The sequence below is a fragment of the Leptidea sinapis genome, chromosome 4 (genome assembly GCF_905404315.1).
Source record: "Leptidea sinapis chromosome 4, ilLepSina1.1, whole genome shotgun sequence".
Lineage (NCBI taxonomy): Eukaryota > Metazoa > Arthropoda > Insecta > Lepidoptera > Pieridae > Leptidea > Leptidea sinapis.
The window spans coordinates 15,552,980-15,575,852 of NC_066268.1; the positions used below are offsets into that span (position 1 = coordinate 15,552,980).

The 22,873-nt window shown below is 31.8% G+C and overlaps 1 protein-coding gene across 1 annotated transcript in view; it reads left to right on the plus strand.

The window, feature by feature from the left end:
- The first annotated feature begins 5,760 nt into the window (after nucleotides 1-5,760).
- The window catches only part of LOC126980086 (integrin beta-6-like), a 63,655-nt gene continuing 46,542 nt past the window's right edge, over nucleotides 5,761-22,873 (plus strand). Inside the window, exon 1 of the mRNA XM_050829701.1 lies at nucleotides 5,761-6,075. Within this exon, the coding sequence (XP_050685658.1) occupies nucleotides 5,926-6,075 (150 nt within the window). The 5' untranslated portion in view covers nucleotides 5,761-5,925. The remainder of the gene's footprint in view (nucleotides 6,076-22,873) is intronic.

Sequence of the window (22,873 nt, forward strand, 5' to 3'; positions counted from 1 at the left end):
AATAAACAATTATACCAAATTAAGAATTACATTAAATGACTTATATATATTGTTACAATACGAACTGTATCTGAGTGATAAAAAAAAGAATTCCTTTTGCCTTTTTCAGAGTGGCGCTACAGAAGCAACGTTAATCATAAAAATTAAATCAAAAATTAAAGTAAATAATTGAATTTTTCAAAATTACAAAAGAAAAGTATATATTTATACTAGTGGGTGGTCCTTTGCACAGAATACCGGCTAGATTATGGGTACCACAACGGCGCATATTTCTGCCGTGAAGCAGTAACGTGGGCTGGGCAAAGTTTTGGGTCGTGAAATCCTGAGCGGCACTGCATTGTAATGGACGTCGTCCCTTATTTTTATAAAATAAAATTATCACAATATTTTAATCATACTTACGTGGGCGCTAATTAGATAATTTTCACGTCTAGAGCCTCTTGGAAGGCAACGCATCAAAACAGGCCAGGTTTGTTAATTTAGTGTGCTATAATATGTATGTCACTTTGTTTTAGGGTGCGTGAGTTGCTGTAAATGGAGGTTAACAGTTCACTGCTGTTTTTTTCTACATGTTCTCAACTGTCACGGTCTATCTATATGTATAAATTATTATATTAAGGGGTGCTTCTCTCCTACGAGTTATAGACGTCAGTACTATCTAACTACCTGTACGTAATCTAGATTACGAACAGATTGTTTCAAAGTGGTAGTATGGAAAATTGATTTATTTAGGTGAACTGTGTATTGTTTTTTCTTTTTATGATTACGGCTAAGTAGTAATCGACAATTTTTAGATTACAACCGTTACATACATTATTTTTGAAGAATTATTCATAATAATTTTTATGTTCTAATGTTTGTACTAATGACAACTGTGGTATCGTTACGTTCACATATCAAACAAGGTAAAACGTAATGTACTATAATTACTGCTTTGATCATAAAGGCTTTAAAATGTTTTATAGCAGAAAAAATATGTATGAATTAATTAAATTCAAAAAAGAAATTATCAGAAAGAATACAAATGAAAAATTGACAATTAAATAAGAGCAAACAATATGTAGAATTTATTAGAGAATAGGAGAAGAATTAAAAAAAAGAAAACATCCAAAATTTTATTTAATATTCGCTTCAAGCTCCATCTGGTGATTATCTACACAAATAAAAGGTGAAAAGTGCTCTTCAAACGTTTGTTTTATGCAAACCTTTTGAAGTTTGAACCCAACATAACAAGAGCATTAAGAAATTCCATGCAAATAAAAAAATAATTTAGGGAACTAAGTAATACTTTTAGGTTACCGTCTTTACTATGATCGTATATAACAAACCAAACCATAATATAAAGAAAATAAAACGCCTGATAAAACTTATAGCGCAATTATTCTCAGGCACATTGCCCGCCTATTTTTTTAAATATAATTTAGAAAGGAGTCAATTTTTAATACAATATATTCGAATAAAAATAATATATTTTTAGTATAAAAGTAATAATATGATGAAATTAAATTGCTATTTAGTCAATCACTAGATGGCTCTTATATGGATTTTTCAAATCTTTTCTGAATATGACGAAAATTAATATATTACACAACATTAATATGATCTAAGTCTCGCGGCTCTTTATTTTCTTTACAATTACAATAGTTTAAAATACCGCTGGAGATGTGTACATTAATGTATTACCTTTTTGTGTGTAATAAGCTGAAACACGCTATCAATGGTTTTAAGGCTGATAAGTATATAACAAAGAGAGATACCATTCACAGTGGAGTCCTGTTCTACCCAGTAAAACAGTTTCACTATGAAGTGATCTGTTGTAGCACCAATGGGATGGAGGTGATTAATATATTCATACCTTAAAACTGTACCTCAGAAAGCATGCAATTTCAACCTACACGAAAGAGTAAGTCAATGTAAATAAACATTTATACAAAGGTACCAGCCAGCAACCCACAAAAGATATATCACTGTGGTAGAAGCTTTGACTCTGTTTTTTACATTTTATTTAAATAAAATGCGCTACTAGCAGTAGCGCATTACAGTACTAAAATAATCGTGATATAATTATTGTGCTTGATAAACTATTAAACTATGCTTATCTGCCTTGATGAAGATTGATACATAATATTGGTGAAATATTTTTTGATGGATACTTCATGATCAGTCCATGCCTACTTAATTATTTTTCTCTGTCACCCTTTATGAAACATTATATTAATTCACTTATTTGCATATTGTTCCAATACGAACTGTATCTTTGTTTTGGTGTGAGTGAGTTGCTGAAAATAGAGGTTAACAGTTCGCCACTATGTTTTTAGACCACAGTTTATCTGTAATAATTATGTTTGGGGCGCTACAGCTCACTTGCTACTACTAACACAAAAAGCTAGTGGAAGTGGCATGTGGGCGTTACCCTGTCACCACTATTGTGTACAAATGTACCTACTCGAGGCTCAAGTGAGACCAGTCATTTGATGTCAAGTGAAGCATAATTATCTTTAAAAAATACAAATATGTCTTATTGTGCCATTTTAGACTGTAGAAATCATATCCGCAATAAAAATATGTGCAAAGAAGGGATTTCCTATCATCTGTAATCATAATTTTCCGTTTTAATATTTTTGTGTTGTGCAAAATATACGATTAAAAATGAACCATAATATTACGACATATGGTTCATTTACCTTTACGTTTAATCGATGTAACTTATGTCAGAATAATCAATGTAAACAATAAAAATATCTTGCTATTCAACAAGTGCATGCATGTACATATCGATATAATTTCATCGAAATAAATTTTATCTTTATAAATTGTATTCAAGTATTGCTTTTTTCCATGCATCATGCGATAAGGGTGTAAGTAAGCAAAATGATATGGTTGTGGTAATTGTGTACAAGAAAGACTACGATGAATTAAAATTAATAGTTTTAATTATCTCTTGGGTACAGCTTATTATTATTTAACAAATATGTGTACGATTCCAGTTAAACTAAATAAGCGTTAGTTTTTCAATAAAGACAAATAATTTTTTTTATTAAATTTATTTTATATTCATATATTGAGGTTCCACCGATAAGGTTGAGTAGAGGAAATACGTCATAGAATTGTAAAAAATAGATCGAAAACCATGAATTCTGGGAATGTTTGCCATGATTGTGGCATAATGTACTTTATAATATAAAATATCATATTTTATCATAAGACAAACAATATTATTAATACTTCATCAGTACTTATAGCTTCTCTTTTTCTAAATCATTCGTATTAACGAATAACGTAACAACTAACTAAAAATTTCCAAAACAAGCGATAGCTTTTTTAAATTTCTTTTTAATTTTATTTCTGCACGCACATTACGTATGGAAGCACTACGGTTTATAAAATCTCATGTCTTACTGGCCCCTGGGTTTATACAGAATAACGATGAATACTTATAAAAAAAACTATATTTTATGTGTGTATTGCTTCCCAGGTAAGTATAATGTTAATATTGTATCTTTCTAAGACTGTTCGTGTACGCTGTCTTGATTTTATATGAATTAAGCTAAATATTGTCCATCCTTTCAAATAAAACTATACCTAAGAAGAAACATTGGCCTATTATTATTTTAACTTACGGCATACTTAATCGGTAATATACTTTATCAACCCTGATAACATCATTTCTAGTTTTCACTGACTTATCGATATGTTTATTCATTTTCGTACAACACCAGGTATATTGACAGAAGTCAAATCTATGGTTACAGAGTTCATATTCCTTCTAGTTTTTATATGTTATTTTTCGCAATTTAAGAAAAAGTTCTGAGCTTGTCATTATCACTTTAAGAATATGACATTAGCGTAATTGTATTAAGTTCGAAATTGATGTAAATAAATTTGTAGTTATGTCTTTTCGTGATTGTGAATTTAGGCCTATCATAAAGCCGGAATTAAGTGTGTGTATTACATATTTAACAGACAGATGTGTGAGTTTGGCAACATCGGTTTCCATAGTAAAATGACATAATGCCACTTCTACTAGTTTTTTCTGTTCTGTGACCACTACGCTACGCTAGCGCGCAGCTACTAGATTACTTACAGGTTGTACCGAAATTATATTATGGAAAATTGATTTATTTAGGTGAAAATTGTTTTTTTACGGTTACAGCTAAGTAATTTTACCAGTTCAGTCTCAGCGGGCCAATCGCCTTGTACAACCGGCGCAATAAATTATTTGTGGACTTCCCTAAGCTGCCTTGAATATATTATGTGCTGTCTTTAATACTATTTTCTTGATATATTGGCTGTCTCCAAAATAATTGATTGTTAATGATAGTTGTAGCACAGAGTAGAGATGGGTACGGAGATGGACTTCAATATGCGAAAAGTTTTAAATGGTGTAAAATGTTCACACTATTGTATCGTAATTAAGTTATTGTAACACTGTCAGTTTGTCAAATAAAAAAAAAACTTACTTATAAAGTTGTATTCGAGAAGTTTTCTCCCGAAATTATCGACGAGTGATCTCCACCCTTAAAAGTTTCATGGTTTAAGATATTTTTTTTTTCATTTATTCGGTCCACCATTGATAAATACATTAATTCTAGCAACAATAAAATATATAATCTAAAGTTAATTCTAAATGCATTATCGTTTAAGGTAGATACAGCATGCAATTATTATGAAGCTTACAAATATTTACATCAAATGAAGTACTTATACATAATTTAAAAACGTATTAACTTATTACCAAAAAAAAAACACAGTGAAATAGTTCTAGGTAGATCGCTTAATTGAAATCTGTTAAAATATATAAAATATATTTTGTAAATATTACATATTATTTAATTTATCACATAATAAAATTTTACTTCGGAATGTTTTGACTCAAAACTTTTGAGTGAGTCCCCAAAAGGATCCAAATGTTTGCAACTATAGTTTAGTATTTTAGACATCCTGGAAATAATAAGATATCGTTATAATAGTATCAGGGGTGAGAGGGCATCTTTTATTAATTCTTTTGAATCTCGTAATACATTTGTTTTGAACATTTTCTGGGATCTCGTTTGGGCTCTTACTTACTTGACTTGATGGTGATAACATTATATAACAGTTTCTAGAAAATTCTCCTACTTAGGTACCGATTTACATACAGAACATTGTCAAGAATAATATATTGAGAGGCAACAGTTAAAATGCTTATTTTTTAGGATTTTCTCTCAATGGTTCTTTAGGACCTAACTTATAAATATCGCGAATAGCCCTCTTCTGCAGCACTAAAGTTGTATTAATATCAGCACCAATACCCCATATATGTCAAATATCAATAGTACGAGCTATTGAGCCATGCCAATTACAATAATTAACAGATTTCAATAATATGCAGTTAAGCGATAGTAAGTTAATTCACTTATTAATTCTTAAGGAGGAGTTGGAGCACATGGCGGATAATCATACAAATTATTTAAGTAATAAGCTACATAAAAACTACGAACCTATAATAATTTGATACACTTTATTTACACATAAAATTTGTACATGCTCAGTCATTACTTAAAATAATAAGACCCACATAACAATAAAGAATCCTTCACTAGTCAAAAATCGTAAGGAATAAAGCATATAATATATAGTATATATTGAATTCACCCAAATAACGGAATCAATTCGATTCCACAAAAAGAAAAAAAGATTTCCACGAATTTTTCACAGCGCAAGTCGGTGATTCATCTCGGTGAACGCAACGAATTACTCAGTCTCAGCTCTCAGTGGCCAGTGTGCCGTCTGCTGTCTTGTGAGAGACCATTCGCGCTGTGTTTATGTAGTCTGTGACAAAGCGCGCTACCGTTCGCGCGTATTTTCATTTGAATTTCGAACGCGTTGTGTATCGACTCTCGAAAATATTCTCAGTGTCCCAAGTATTAAATTTATAGTAATAAAATGGCGTCTTTATCTTATATTATTGTGATAGTGCTCATAACATGCCAACAAATATTCGCAAGTTATCGTGACTGTTCGAATTTTAATGATATTGAGAATTGCAACGAATGTATTAGGTGTGGTGGACATTGGTGCAACGATCCTTCTGAAGTAAGTTATTTAATTTAAAATATATACCAGCATTAATTTAAATTCCATATAGCAAAACCTGACAATGGCTGAAAACCAAATTTGTATAACTAGTTTAATTTCAATTAAAGAGAGCGATGATTTTATATTTCTAATGTCATACCTTATGTTCATTTTCAAAATCAAATGGACCTGTAATACAAAAATAATCCAGAACGGTACTTCCTAAAAGTAAATTTCCCATACAAAAATTTTCATTATACCCTGGTAATTTAAATAAAACTATTTCGTTCTACCATCCAATTAATTTCCTTTGAATATTCTTTTCATTAAATCGCAATTAGTAATAAAAGAGTGACAATGATTAATCATTTATTAAATTAAGTCACGTATTGTCTTAATTGGTTAAGTTATTATGAATCAAGTATGTACGTGATAAAGTTGTGTAAACAAATTCGCTACTTTGGTTATCGTATCTAAATATTAACGCGTTCTTAAATACGATGCTATAACGAATCTTATTTTTTATTTGTTGAACTTTAGACTGAAATCTTATTTCTATAAATTTTTTGCGAGTCAGTTGCTGGTGTATCTGTTTAGAGTCCCCTTGGTAGGTATCAAGAGTTTGATATTTGCGTTTGTTTAAATAAAACTTTTTAAAGGCTTAAAACGCGTGTAATGATAACTATGTTTTTACATTTGATTTTGCGTAAAAGTTACATTTTCATCATTATTTTAGTCAACCCGACGATTCGAGACCTTTCTAGATCACGTTTTCAGGGGGATCAATCAAAGAAAATACTATTTGCGTTTTTATTATTATTTGATTCACAGACGATATTTTCTTGCACATCGTGTACTTTCACAATAAAAAAATAAAAAATTTTGACTATGGTGGGAAGACAAACCAACTTCATCTCATGGGCGCTATGTTCGTAGAAATAATTAAGCATAATATGTCGATAAAGTGCATTTTTCTTTGCTTACATTTATTCGATTATAGATGTTTTACATGGCAATACATATAATAACCACAGTAAAAAAAATGTGTAAAAAGAGTATCTCGAACGAACGGAAGGAAACAATTGAGTCAATAGAGTTCAGAGCCGATGGTCAAGAGCGCAATTGATTATTTGTTTTTTTTTTACCGACAGAGCAAATGCATCAATTAGAACCCTGAAGGCTAGCATGAAATGAGTTTGATACATACATCAATATGTCAGTAAAGATAGAGTGAGCTAGTTGATAAGTTAAAAAACGCGTTAATTCTATAAGCTCCTAAAAATATGAGCGTTAACCCGTTCGATTCGGAATGACATGATATCTAGAAATATGTATCGAAAATTTTATCAACAAATTAAGATGAAATGAATGAATGACAGCATTTAGTTTTTTGTTAAAAACTCAAAAACTGTTAATATTTAAAGCCTTATCAAGAATGAACACGTTTTTGAACTTGTTGACTAGTGTATTATAGAAGAATTTAATAAAAACTCATAATCACATCAATGACTTCTCAAATACCTATTTTTAGATTATTCTAGGTGATGTTATTGATTATTAGGTGTAAGTTAGGCGAGATTATCATTACTTGAAAGATGACGAAGAATAATAATATATCCGATTTTTAAATGATGCTTCTAGGACTGACTGTAAGTAAACATACTGAATCTAAGTTAAGCGAAGTATGGCAGTAATCATAAATATTTAAATAAACAGTTTTGTTGTCACTGTGCGATAATTAGATTATATATTCATATTCATTCATTTGCTATTAAATAGGGTGGTACAAATTTGGTCTTACAATAGCTTAAAGTATCTCCTATTTAGCCATTACCAATAGCATGCAAACTTGGTCTTGGGCAAAAATTTTATTACAATATAAATTAATTTATTTTATATAACACAAAATTATAATTTATACAATACAAAAAAAATATTAAGTCAAGATAAGAATAATCCACTTAGACTGCAATGTCAAAATCCTTTAGTCTTTGTGGTCAAAAAACTCTTCTATAGAATAAAATGTGTTTTGAAGAAGCTTTCCTAAGTATTCTCGTATTAGTATAAGTTTAGTATAGTAGAAGTACAAAACTTTTCCGGTTAAATATAAAGGCGAGTGCGTCCTTTGTAAGAATATTATGTTCTTCTCGCTTGCTCTACACTTTCCAAACATATGGTGTATCTAATAAATTGCCTAAGCCGAACTCAAATAATCTTTATTAATTGAAATGTTATAAATGAGGATGTTTAGTATTAATTCTTTGTTGAGCTGAATAGTTATGTATTTAACCCACGGCCTCTCAGACTCATTTTTACCAAGTTCTTCATATTGTAAATATAATATTTACAATAATAAAGAATATTCTTAAAGCTAGTGTAGTATTATGTTATAAAAATTTCTTGTTCAAATCACAATTACAGACCAAATTTATTTATTTTTCCATTTTGCTACATAATAATATTTGAAGTTCAAATTTAGTTTACCTGATTCATAATCAATTGACTTTTATTACTATAACTATAAATCGAAAAATATGCTTTATGGTGTTTACGCAGTTAAATTTACTGTTACGTTGACGTAAGGGATAACAAAAATATATACCATATTGTGTATTTGTAATAAATTGCTACCGTTATCTTAAAACTTTGCGGGGAACAAAAATATATCAAAAACATCAACGTAATGAACATACTTTAAATATAATTACAAATTTTCTTACACTAAACTTAGACGTGTAACAGAATATATTCAGTTCAGTAATGTCTATGTTCTGTAATTGGATTATTTTAACGCACGAAGCCTTCTTCATAATCCTATAAGTGACGTACTTCAAAGAGCAATAACCTCTTGTGCATAATCTTGGAATTTATATAATAATGAAAGGGTATTTTCTTTTCTTTTTAAACGCCTTAATGTTTGTAAATAGCTGGATAAGGCTTAGGTATAATATGTCTATTATAATGAAAAAAACTGAGCTTAACTGAATTTGGGCTTTTTATCGCAAATCATTAAAAAAGATTTACTATTAATTAAAATTCTCCATAAATAGATTGCTGCTTATAAATATTTTGCAAAATGAAAATGAAAATATGAAAATAGTGGATTTTATAAGATCCTAATATAAAATCAGGATACACAAGGAAATATAATATAAACATAAAAGGCTTTTTTAAAAATTAAACACAGGTAAAACCGGAGGTAGATATTTTCAATCAATATAATTAATTATACGCATTACCAATGCGATTACCTAATCATGAAAGAATGGACAGTATTTGCACAGCTTCGAGCTGTATTGCAATCACGGAAACTGACTTTTTTATGAAAATAAGGGATGAGACGAGGAGGGCGTTCTGTTTCAATAATCAATTATGGCACTGCAGTGCCGCTCAAGATAATTGAATTAAAAGAAGATTAGCTGCTGGTCGTTACTTCATATCCATGTCCTAAAAATGATCATTGGACATGTAAATACTGAGGATTTTGGCCCTAAGGTTGATGCGAGACGCACTTTGTGACCGACCACGTATCAAATCCATACAGCAATTCGCAATCTACATACGTTGAACTATAATATTTTGAGCGTTACTCTCCCAGTCAGTCTTATTTCCACCGTGAAGCAGTAGTGTGTAAGCATCACTGTGTTTCGGCCTGAAGGGCGCCGTAGCTAGTGAAATTACAGGGCAAATGAGATTTAACATCTTATGTCTCAAGGTGACGAGCGCAATTGTAGTGCCGCTCAGAATTTTTGGGTTTTTCAAGAATCCTGAGAAGCACTGCATTGTAATGGGAAGGGCGTATCAATTACCATCAGCTGAACGTCCTGCTCGTCTCGCTCCTTATTTTCATAAAAAAAAAATACCTTTGAGTTATTTTTTAGTGTTACATTAACTTAAATATGTCACCATAACTTAATAGCTCCATGTGTTGGTAACATAAAACAGAATCAATAGTGTTATTTATGTAATCACGTCTATTAGCTCGCCCTCAAAAGGCTCTCGTATCACTTTTCACATAAATCAACATCATTTATTACGAAAACCGATCCACGCTTGCAAGTAATTGACCCGAATTGCATTTTTTCTTCTCTTATTGCTTCGCTATAATAGGGTTTAACATCTTTATATTAAGGACGCTCTCTGTTTGCACGCGATGTACTTTAGTTATGAACCTGACCATCCGAGTGCAGTGTTAATTATAAGACTAATTTTCACGCGACTGTTGTAATAGCGTGAAATTAGGATGTTATGGTGTTAAATTTACACGCGTAATTATGGTCAGGGTTAACTCTTATCACTATTGTGTTAGACAAGGTTAAAAATATTGTATCTTATATCTTTTATCAACGATTTACCTACAAAAACCATATACTATTGATATAAAATTTTCATTTCAATCCATACTTGTATAACTAATGCATTGCAATAATTGAATTGATATATGTAGGTATATGCACAAAACGCAACAATCTGGCGCCATTAAGCTAAAATTAAATTAAACCTAGAATAAACTGAAACTTCTAGTTGATAGTATTATATTTTCACTTAGTAACAATGTTATGAAGACTAATGACGACTCTATCAGTGCAATCAAGAAAAGTGCTTCGTAAAGTGGCTCGATACAAATTTCCTGAACTACCCCCGTTTTCCAATATCCGGTCCACCCTGCCTGGAATCAAACAATACCTGACTAGATATTGTATAATATTGGTAGATAGATATACTTCTGCTGTATTTACGATACCCCGTATCATCAGTAGTATATAACACTGGATAGTAGGGATTATATTAACACAATATTAATGAGGCACCTCACTTATTTTAACTGCATTGGAATTTATAAAAAAAATAAAAAGCGAATTCTTCGAAACTACAATTATATTAGTTTTTTGTTTTTTCATTCCAAGTGACTTTCCATCAGTGTATGTGTGTCTGTGTGTGTGTGTGATTGGGTGCTTGCTTTACATTGTATTTTGTTTTTTATGGAAAAGGAGGACAAACGAGCGTACGGATCACCTAGTGATAAGTGTTCACCGCCGCCCACATTCTCTTGCAACACCAGAGGAATCACAGGAGCGTTGCCAGCGTTTAAGGAAGGTGTTCCGCGTCCCGGCAACACTCTAGTAGTGTTTGTATGTATGTAGTGTTAAATCCAAATTATTTCTAGGCACTTTTGAATAGCCTAATACATTTTTATCATTACTAGGTACTTATGCTTTTTTATAACTATTATTGTATGTTTTTATTCAAAAGGCATCTATATTCAAAGCAAAACTACGCTTAAATATGAAAATTACATACCACTTAAACCACTTTTAACCGCTCTAGTAATTCATCAGTGAGTTTATCGTTAACAACATATTCTTGTCAGAACAGTACAATTTTATAAAGAGTAACGTGCAGTTACATCAACAGTATTTATGACAGTTAAAGGGATAACTTGTTGGCTGCGAGCCCATTAGGAGCCTTCATGGATGTTATTTGCATATAGATTGAATTGCTGCATCAAAACTACATATTACCATATCATGAACAATTTGAATCGAGTAAGTCTTTGTATGAGCCAGTTTAAGATTCTTGACGATTTGTTTTATTAATATTGTTGTAGAAAAGTCCGTAAATATGATTTAATATGATCTCCAACAGAAGATATTTGGAAGGTGGTCATAGCTGTTCGCCATAACGAGTGAAATTACTGTGGTAATCTAACTTAACGTCAGATTTCCCAATATTCAGTCTATCTCTTGAGATAAAAATCGTAACTATAGTTGATTTCTCTGTCCCAATAAACTCATCGACGGTAACTCACCTCATCCGTACACGCTATCTGTCAATGACACGACGTATAGCTTACCAGCGATAGAAGTTTATGGAAATTGCAATTCACGCGTCCCAATATAAGGCGATAAGAATGACTTATCGGCTTTATTGGGACAGCTTCAGATTATTGACAGCTAATTACTGGCAGTAGAAGGTAGTAATTTCCCTCTATCTGTAGATAGTATTGACACGAGAGTGGGTCAGGGATTGGAAATAATACTCCGCTTATAGGAACGAGTCTTTATTTGCGTCCACTTTTTCTGAACTTGCACTTCGCCGGTCTGCCGCTGTTCCTTTTGTGGGCGGCGGTACCTTCAACGCGTCACACCGCAACGAACACTAAGACTCTTCTATCTTCTTCTTCTTGGAACACTTCCACTTTTCAATACTTTTGTTTTCTTATTCTTTACACTTTCGAGTCAGAACTAGAACTGCCGTAGGCCACGCTTAGTACGGCTTATATACCCCCGGATCTGTTCTATTTTCAAAATGATTCTCCCATTCCATCTATAAATTTAAATTGTACTAGAAAATTGTTTTAACTATTTTATCCTTCTTACACATTTTCCATCCTTTTTTTTCTGTTCGATTTGATCCTGAACTTACTAGAAATTTCCATTAACTTTACAAAACCCAAAAAATTCCATACACTGCCATAAGTGACGAGTTGTGATGACGCACAGATAAAAAACTCTATCTGTCACCACGATTCATGAGTATAACTGTTTTTATGTTTTTTAATTAAAGTATAAGTATTAAGAATGTACATTTATAGTATATTTACTGCATTACCATACCTACCTATATTTGATAGCATTTTCAATAAAAAATTGTACAACACTAGTCATATCGGAGATATATAGCAGATCAAAAACACCAAGAATAATAGAGCTTCCTTTGAAATGTAAATAGGATTCAAAGGGTTATTCCTTTGCAAGTAGTGTCAGGATTGTGTCAAAGATATTTCTTCCATTAACAACAAGACTGGAATGAATTTTCGCGGTGTTTCTAGTTATGACATACCTTTAAATACGCACGTCTACCTAAAAGGTTGGCAGTAAGTACTTCTTCTGGTATTGCAAGAGAGTATACTCTCTTGCCTATAGGTAGCGGTGATCACTTAACATCAGGTGACCGTACGCTCGTTTGATCTTCTTCCATATAAAAACGTGAAACATATACATAGGGCCACAATTAATTATTATGAGCGTTTTAAAGCTTGGTTTCTACTATTTGTTTTTATTTCGACTATATATATAATTATACACACTGTCAAACGATGTAAGGACCAGCGGGCCTACCATGAACTCTTATTGCGATTCAATTGACAACTTAAAATGAACTGCTTTGCTATTTAGTACCACGACGTGATTAGAGCTATCTAATATAGGTGGACGTCAAATCAAGTCGGAAAGTGAATCGCAAACTGTTTTAGTTTGTTAATTAATTCGTACCATACCATCGAACTAATATTTCAACCTAAACTGGATATATTATGTGTCAAAGTGAGCTAATCGAAAAAAGTTGCTACTTCCTTAGAGGAAAGTGGATCGTGTTGTTGATAACTTTTAAAAAATTGTGAAAACATACAGCAAAGGAAAATCTTATTGATGGAAGATGAGATGAGAATATTGGACTTTTTGTAAAACAAAATACTGAAAATAAATACCGAAAATAAAATATTAAAGACGAGGCTGTAAGGGCCCGGGCTATAGCCTGTTCGCAAGAACAAATTTAAAAAAATGTACTCTGTGCTCCTGTCAAATCAAACATCAATGGAGGTGCATTCATAACTCGTTATTTTTGCGAAAACACCTAAACAAACCTTTTATTTGTAATTCAAAGAACTATATATATTTATGTTGCTATTATTTAATAAGTACTAAAAAAGGGATTAATGGTTTATAATTTGCTTTATAAAGCGCAATTTTAAAATGTATTTTTAGTAATTTCTACGCAAAAAAAACCGCTAAAATCATCTCATTTTAGGTTTCGAAACGCAACGCATATGGTTCAAGTAAGAGAGACAATCTTATGCAACGACTGTAGAGCGTCATCTCTTTCTCACACCGCGGACCACAGACAAATTTATTTCGTTCATTCTTCGTAACGACTCAAACGCCATTCAATAAAAGGCACTTCATGGTACGAATTTTAGCGATTCATTTTAGGTAGCTAAACTGAACTGCATCGGAATTCTGTCACTAATTAAAAGTTGATGGTAGGCCCTCTGATTGTCATAGCCCTAAGTACAGTCACAAAATCCCTAATGAAAGCTCTTAATTAATGTTAATATTTCTATAGACTCGCTTAAACATTGAAGCTATATTTTGTAATCAACTTCCGCGCGTAATATCGAATACCCACGTAGGCGTAGCAAAATAATTCCCAACTCTAACACAATAATTCTATAGAATCGACAACACGTGTTTGCATAAACGATACACAAGACGCCAACACAAAAGGAAGTTCTCAAGACACAATATTTTCTCCAATGTTTCTTTTCATAATTAACGTCATTTAACCACATGTTTACACTCTGTACAATGTAATCAACCCTGTGTTACTTACAGTTAGCGAGTAAACATCCGTAAAAACTCATCAATACTGAGAAATTGAACTGATGACCTAAATCGCGATTCGCTTGCATAATATTGATGTGATTGCAGGAGCAAGTCATAAAAATTGTTTTTACTTTGTGTCGTAAATTAACCACATTAGAAGTTAGCTAAAACTACACGTATGTATATTAAAAAAGAAATCAAACTTGTAGCTTGAATATGTTCCAATAATGATTACACTTAACTTGTATTGCACATTTTAGTAAGTCTTGAAGTTTTATCAATTTCAATTAAAACGTTGAATCAGTTCTTACTACTACTTAGTAAGTACTCGACTGGATACATGTTATAAGTTTACTTAATAAAATAATTTAACATAATGCTTCAACATTTCACAACCGTGTGATTTGCATAAAACTTTTTGGCTGGAATAGACGCTGTGGATTCAGCTGTTAGCTAAGTCCAAATATGCACTGATCTCTAAGAACTACTTTATAGATGTCCATAATAAATTATATAGTCCGTAGGTATACATCTAGCAAAAATGAACAAATATTACATATATTTTTTTTTATTTAGGTCAAAAAATGATACTTAAAATGGAAAGCTATAGCAACATTTTAAAATTTACCAACACTTCGGAAAACTTGAGCTTTACCAAGAGGAAGTGGCAAGAAAACCATTGCCACTTTTTTATATCAGCATTTATAGTTTTATCAATTTACAAAATCTTTATAAACACTCTGTATGGTGATTTTACACAATACTTTCCACTTAATTGAGTAAGAAAAAGTAAATAATTCATAAAAACCTCAAAAGAGTTATGAGTACAGTAATTGCATCAGCCTACACACGCTGTACACAAATAAAGGTATTATGAACATTGTAACTATGTAAGTAATTATTAAGTACTAGCTGACCCGACAGACGTTGTTCTGTTCACAATTAAATAAAACTCTTGCGGATGGAATTTTGGAAAATTCTTAGCTGACCTCTACTCGGTGAAAAGAATATTCCTACCAAATTTCAAGTATTCAGCTCTAATGGTTCCAGAGATTTCGTGATGAGTGACTATATACGTGGAAATCTCTTATATAATATATATAGATTATATAAAGTTGGACGGATAGAAGGCCGTTGGGGCAGAAAAGTCCTAGAATGGCTACGTTCCGGAAGACGTAGTGTTGGGAGGCCCCCTCCCAAGGTGGACTCACGATCTGGTCAAGATCACTGGAGTAGGTTGGATGAGGACAGCATAGGACCGATCGTCGTGGCGATGTTTGGTGAACGTCTTTATCCAGCAGTGGACGTCTTCTGGCTGATGATGATGATTTTATCAATTTAAACTTTTTATAACCAATAGAAGCAAAAAGTCGACATGACATGATCGAGTCAACGCAAACAGCGCTCGTTTACGATCATGACGCCTGGACTTAAGAAAAGGAACGACTCGCACCCCGACACCGCCACAACCAATACATTCCGAACTACATAATCAAACATCCGATATAATAAAGTCATTGAAACAGCTGCGAATGATTTCGTAAACAAACTATTTGTTTATCATTCTCATAATGACAACGCAAAATATCATTTCATAATCGACACGGCAAAATAGCTTTTCACCCGAAATGATTAAGGATAATAACCCACTTGAGATATGATTTATTGTGGGCTGGTAATTATTGTGCAGGCGTCATTACACCACTGTTGGAGTTGCAAACAACGCCTCTGACCTGTTTGTTTCTGATTGGAAATTGTGTAAATACTTGAAAGATAAGGGTGTGAAAAGGTCACACTTAAAACACTTTAAGTAGCTTTTAAATGTTAACTATTTATCATACTGCTCTTGAATATGAACTTGTAGCTAATTTATTGTATCGTTATCGTGATGACAATTGTTGTTTTTCTTGAATACACATTTTTAGAATGAGTTTATTTTAAAAACGTATTATTATACTTTCATACGAGTCACAAGAATGTTTCCGAACTTATAAAGCGTCTAATAAACGTACATTTTTTTAATGAAAATACGGGACGAGACGAGCAGGACGTTCAGCTGATGGTAAATAATACGCCCTGCCCATTACATTTTTGATAAACCTAAAATTTATGAGCGGCACTATAACTGCGCTCGTCACCTTGATACATGAGATGTCAAGTCTCATTTGCCCATTAATTTAACTAGCTACGGCGCCCTTCCGACCGAAACACAGTAATGCTTACACATAACTGTTTCACGACAGAAATAAGCGCCGTTATGGTACCCATAATCAAGCCAGGTATCCGGTGCAAAGGAGCCTCCCACTGGAAAACACATCGGTACGGGTCAGATGAGAATTGAAACGGGTGCTTCGTGGTGAGAGTCAACGTCTCTGCCTATTGTACCATTGGCACTATAAAAATACAATACATCAATTAAATACACAATATTACTTCAGTTATCTCCAGTAACAACTTATATTCGATAAGAGGTCGTTGCATACATGGAATGTTTATAAATATATCTTTTTAAGAGAAATATAATAAAATATAATTAAGGTTTATCAATACATTTACTTAGAAAACCTTTAAAAGCCAACTGGCTCCAAATGGAGAGTTTAGCAAACCAAAATCCCGTCTGGAAGCCAATAAAATACAGGGATTGTGTTCATCTAATGGACTGTGACATTAGTAATTCGAACTTTCGCATTCTGTATTCTACGGCTTCACACAGCTTTACGTATAGTTTAGTATTTGATAGGATTTATAAGTAAACGAATTAAAAAATACATTAAAATATAATGCCTATTTTTATTTGACTATGGTTGCGCTTATTTTAATCATTTTTTATGGTAAAATAAATTAGATAAGAAAAGAGAGGTGATGGCGTATGTATTTTAATTTTTTCAAGGCGTTCAGCTGATTTCAGCTGATTCAAATTCAAATATTTTATTTAAAATAGGATGTCACATCACTTATTGAAAGTCAAAAACTTCCACCCATTCCAAAACGAATACCTCAGACCTGAGAAGACTGCTTGAATTACAATGCAGTGCCGGCCAGGATTATTGAAAAACCCAAAAAGTCTGAGCGGCAGTAATGCCGTCACCTTGAGACATAAGATGTTAACTCTTGGTTTAAGTTTTTGTTGAACTTGGTTTCACTGTTCAGTTTTGAAAATCACAAAACTTTACTACTACTACTACTGAAACACTTATTGACCGATGAAACGTGCGATAACTAAATCAAATTCAATAAACTAGCAATAAAAAAAAACAACAACTATCTGAATACTTTTCTAAATGAATTATAAAATATTTGGCATATGATTTTACACCTGGCCGCTCTTCAAATCCCATAAGTGCCGTTATAGAAACAAAAACAATCGGCCTCTAAGCTCAACTTTGCAATCAAGAGCCTATTCAATTGTATGATGAAATGAATTCATCATGAAGGACCGGTTTATATTGATGATGAAAATAATAGAGCTATACTTTATGTGTACATCCGGTATTTATAAAGTATGAACATAATATAATTAAGGCCACAGAATTGTGAGTAATTTTAGAGGTTATGTTTCGTGTACAACTCGAAAATTTAATTATTTCATGAATTTAATACAAAATAAGGTAGAATAAAAATAAACAAACTTTTGTCAATAGACAATTATTTATTATCTTACTACGCATAGTAAAGTTTCTCCAAGTTTAAAATTACTTCTCCCTGTCATGTAATTCTGTAGTGACAAAGGTAAGATACTCTTTATTATACGAATTTTATCTAGTTCGTGCTCCAGAAAGTCTTAATTAGTAATCAAACAATATTATTTATTACCTTATGTTTTGAGTGTTATCATTTCAACATAGTAATCATATATTTTAATAGTCGAAGTACTTGTGGCTGTAGTCGCGAACTAACTAACTAGCCCAACTAATATGCTGAGTACAAAACCTTTTTGGGACAAAACACCACCTTATTATATTAATCTATGGGTACCATAACAGCGCCTATTTCTGCCTTGAAGCAGTAATGTGTAAACATTATTGTGTTTTGTAGCTAGTGGAAATTACTGGGAAAATGAGAATTAAGATCTTATGTCTCAAGATGACGAGAGCAATTGTAGTGCCGCTCAGATTTATTTTTGATTTTTTTTGAGAATCCTGAGCGGCTCTGAAATGTAATGGGCAGGGCGTATCAATTACCATCAGCTGAACGTCCTGCTCGTCTCGTCCCTTATTATCATAAAATAGTAGAATGCCAGACGTCTACATGATGCGGGAGGAATATCGAATTTTGACGTCTCATTCTTACATAGGTATTTTCCTTTGTTGCAATTACGAATAGTCTAACCTTAGATCATTTGTACGTCTAGATAGACTAAGACACCTGTGAAAACATCGAAAAAAATTGAGCTTAGAGTTAACCTCTATTTTGAGCAATTCACGCACACTAAAGTATTAAACCTTAAAGACTCTATCTAGACGTATAAATTATCTAAGAGTCTAACAACTTATGAACCAAAAGTTATATCATCATCGACGCGTTAATTTCGAACTTATAATTTTTTATCTGACAGCTGTTGAATAAAATCGGACTCGACACGGCATTGACCAGCTAACTGGCCATGACTTAAAATCTATATCTTAATTAATTTATTCGTGATTCGCCGGGGTTTAAGCGTGGAAAAAACTAGTTTAGGTTTTCCACTTGTGAGATTACATCGAAAGAGTTAGCCCGTTATTATTTTATTTTATTCATCTGACCCGATGCTGCGTTATATTTGTGGCTTTTGCGGAAGGTTCAGCACAATTTAGCCAATGTCAGGTTGAGGTAGGCCACCAAAATATTTGCATTTATTCGGTGTAGATCCAGATTTAACAGAAACTGAAAGAGGGGAAAGATTAAGAGATAGTAGGACAAGGACTTTCAAAAGGTAGGTTATAAATCGTCATCTCAGCAGTGAGAGAATTTAAATAAAGAATACTTTTAAAACTTTAGAATAATCAACATCATAATGACTTTCAGGTGTTTTTCTGTTTCAACAACTTTAGGAATTGTTTAAGCTATCATTTATGGGTTGGAAGATTAAGTATTAGCCTAGAATGTAGTACTTTGTTTATCTAAAATGTAAGTTAAACTCGCCAATGAATGCTTATTCTTAAAGTTGTATATGTTTATAACCACACCGACCAACTATGTAGTTCGTGAAATTATTCACTATAGATTTTTATCATTTTTATTACAATATCACCTTTTGCTAACAAGCATTTTTTTATTAATTTAACAGTTTTCTTATACTGTTTATTGAGAGAAAAAAACAATAATATAAATTTCAAATAATGAATTGTTTTACAAAACCAAAGTAAATTTTTTTCTATGATTAGTTCCTTAAGAATGAAATAAAATACAAAATTCATATAAATAATAAATGGTGTTGCAAGTATAATTATATGATCGTATTAGTTATAATTTTTTCTGTAAACTATTTAGGTACAATAATTGATATTTTTTCATCTAAGAGCTAAGTGACATTTTTGTCATCTTCCATTCATGTGCAATATTACTAGCAATGTAAACAATTATTGGATTATTTATTAATAATTTATTTAGTTGCTAAATTTGTGACGTAAAAATTGTTGCACAAAGCTATCTTAAAGATCTTACAGGTATAAAGATATCTTAAAGATTCTGGCTTATTCCATGAAAATATTTAAGTTAAGATATGTTAAAAGTAACCAACCTTTTAAAAATGCCACTCATTGTATTGAATACTAATTAAATATTGCAAAATTGTGAACTTTAACATTGCGTTACATGATTAAGTTGATCAATTGCGTGTGAGGCTTTAATGAGGTCGCTCTACTTACTACATAAAATATCACTACATATTATAAAGCAAAGTCCTCTGCCGCGTCTGTCTGTCTGTGTGTCCGCGATAAACTCGTGGTTCTTGAGCAAAGGTTTTAGTATAGAATTTGTAAAGCTTTTGTATACATACATTAACGATATTTGTTGGAAGTGTCGGAAAAAATTTCATTTGGGAGCTAAAGGCATAACAGGCATTTATTTTTTCAAAATTATGTTCCTTTAGAAATCGCTGTATAAGCAATTTGAGATATAACAAAATAATGCATGAGTGAATTTTGTATCTTATAATATGTCTACCGAAAAGTCCACGATGCCATATGTCTATCTTTTAAGGATAATATACTATATTTACTTTAAAAAAATAGCAATTATAAAGCGGTAATGTAAGAGCTGCTGACACAAATACGATATTAATCCATATCATTCTATTACTACATATTATTATAAAATCATTCAGAAATACGTTTTTGATTCATTTGTATATCGAATCGAATAATTATATCATGTAGTATCTGATCCAATATCATCATTATCTGTGTCTGGTTTTCCTTTATTTTTTTTGTTTTTAAGCGCTAATATTCTACAGTACTTACAACGGTGCTTTATCATAATAATATAAATCCGCCAACGATAAGCGAAAATATTTAAACAGTCCAACACAGAATATTTAATCCCCATTCAGTTTCCAAAATTTTGTTACGATCGGTAAATTATGGGGTAAAAAAGTACCAAAAAGCCAGGCAGTATCACTGCCTACCAGTCAGTAAGATAAACACGATTATTATGTATGTCATTTGACTATGACTTTAAGAAATAGACGATGAGCACAAATGATAGGACATTATTAATAAAACGGACTTCAAAGGAGAGATTGAAAACAGAATTTATTAATATTCATGAACAACGTACATTATTAAATAGTGGCTTAAATATAGGAATAGCAGAAGATATTCGCACCGAGCCTTTAGAATATTCTTGCTGGGAATAATAAGTACCATCAGACATTTATGCCTCTTGCATGACTATTGCAATTCCTGGGTTAATCTGAATATCTAAAAATATCTGTTCATCACTCCATGATATTGGTTAGTATTATATTAAGTATCAATATTTACGCAACGTAATATATGTGGTAATGTTTAAATGCCATACACGCGTGTCTGGCAGTCAAGGTCGGTTGATCTGCACTATAATTGCTTTCATTTAGTACAAAAGAATTCAATTTTATTTAGCTTCGGTACAACGCTTTCTTAAAAACATGAAGCTATAGCACATAAGTTGAATATTGCATCTATTGTCTATATCATGTTGCGAAAACAATAGTAACTGTGTGACACTACGTTTTTATTGGTGTATTATCGAAAAAATTATAGCTAGAGAATATACAATTTGACACAGCCAATATAATGTGGGACTTTCCCCCACTTCCTAAAAAATATCTCCATAAAAGAATGATTTCTCTATTTTACATCGAGTGATTTAACAATATTCATTATTATCTATATATAGATATAAAGGTACCATGTCATTTTATAAAGCGATTTTGTGTCCTTAATAACCACCACGTCTATAATTGTAAATTATTGTTTAATATTACATCAGTCTTATATTTTTGAATAGCTTAAAACACGTTGCGATGCTAAAACATGTGTTTCTCGTTGTTCAAAACATTTTAAACATGAAGTTACTCTACATAGCACTAAATCGGACTGTGATGACTATAGATTGGACTTTCGTATATCTTTGTTATTTTAATTACAAGAAAGTAGACAACAGCATTGTTAAAAGGTTAGAATATTGGAGATCAGCCAATATATAAAGGGACATGTGGACAATATGGGTCAGATCGCCAATGTAGAGTCAAGTTCAATGAACTGTTATTTTTGCTTGCGTGGAATTTAGCTCTAAGAGCAAAAAATATTATGCACATGTTTCAAGTGCGTCCGACTATAGATTTATATTTCATATAAAATTGTATATTGTAGTAGATTAAGAATTCACAGTATTCTTCATTTATTTTTAGATAATTACGAAAAAATAACTTCAATAAGGTAAAAAAAATAGTCTAAAAAATTTCATATTATGATCGTTGATTTTTCAGTAAAATGTATTAGCTGTTGTTTTTTTGATAAATTGTTTTAGAGAGTTTCTAGAAATATATTCAAATAATACAATAATTTACATTTTGTCGATTGTATTTAAAGTAACATTAACTTTTTGTAATCAAAAATGTAAAAATTTATAACTATTAAGAAATAGTTTTAAAGAAAGAATATCAGACTAGTATAAGAATAAAAAGACGGTATTTGCTTGAACTAGTTTCTTTTATATAAGAGTGGTAAATGGGCATGAGACTCATGTGATATATGATCATAGGAAGTGGTGAGCCACCCATGGAGGTCCAAGACCAAAGGTCAAGAGATGCATTAAAGGCCTCCTAAGTAATCCTAAGCTAAAACAGTTCCTCAGTAGTATCGGTTCAAGAAAACTGGAGCCAGTAGTTGCTAGTGTTCTCATTATAATTAAGTATATATTTGAATTCGGTATGTGTATGGATCTCCGACAGTCGAATTAGAATAAATAGT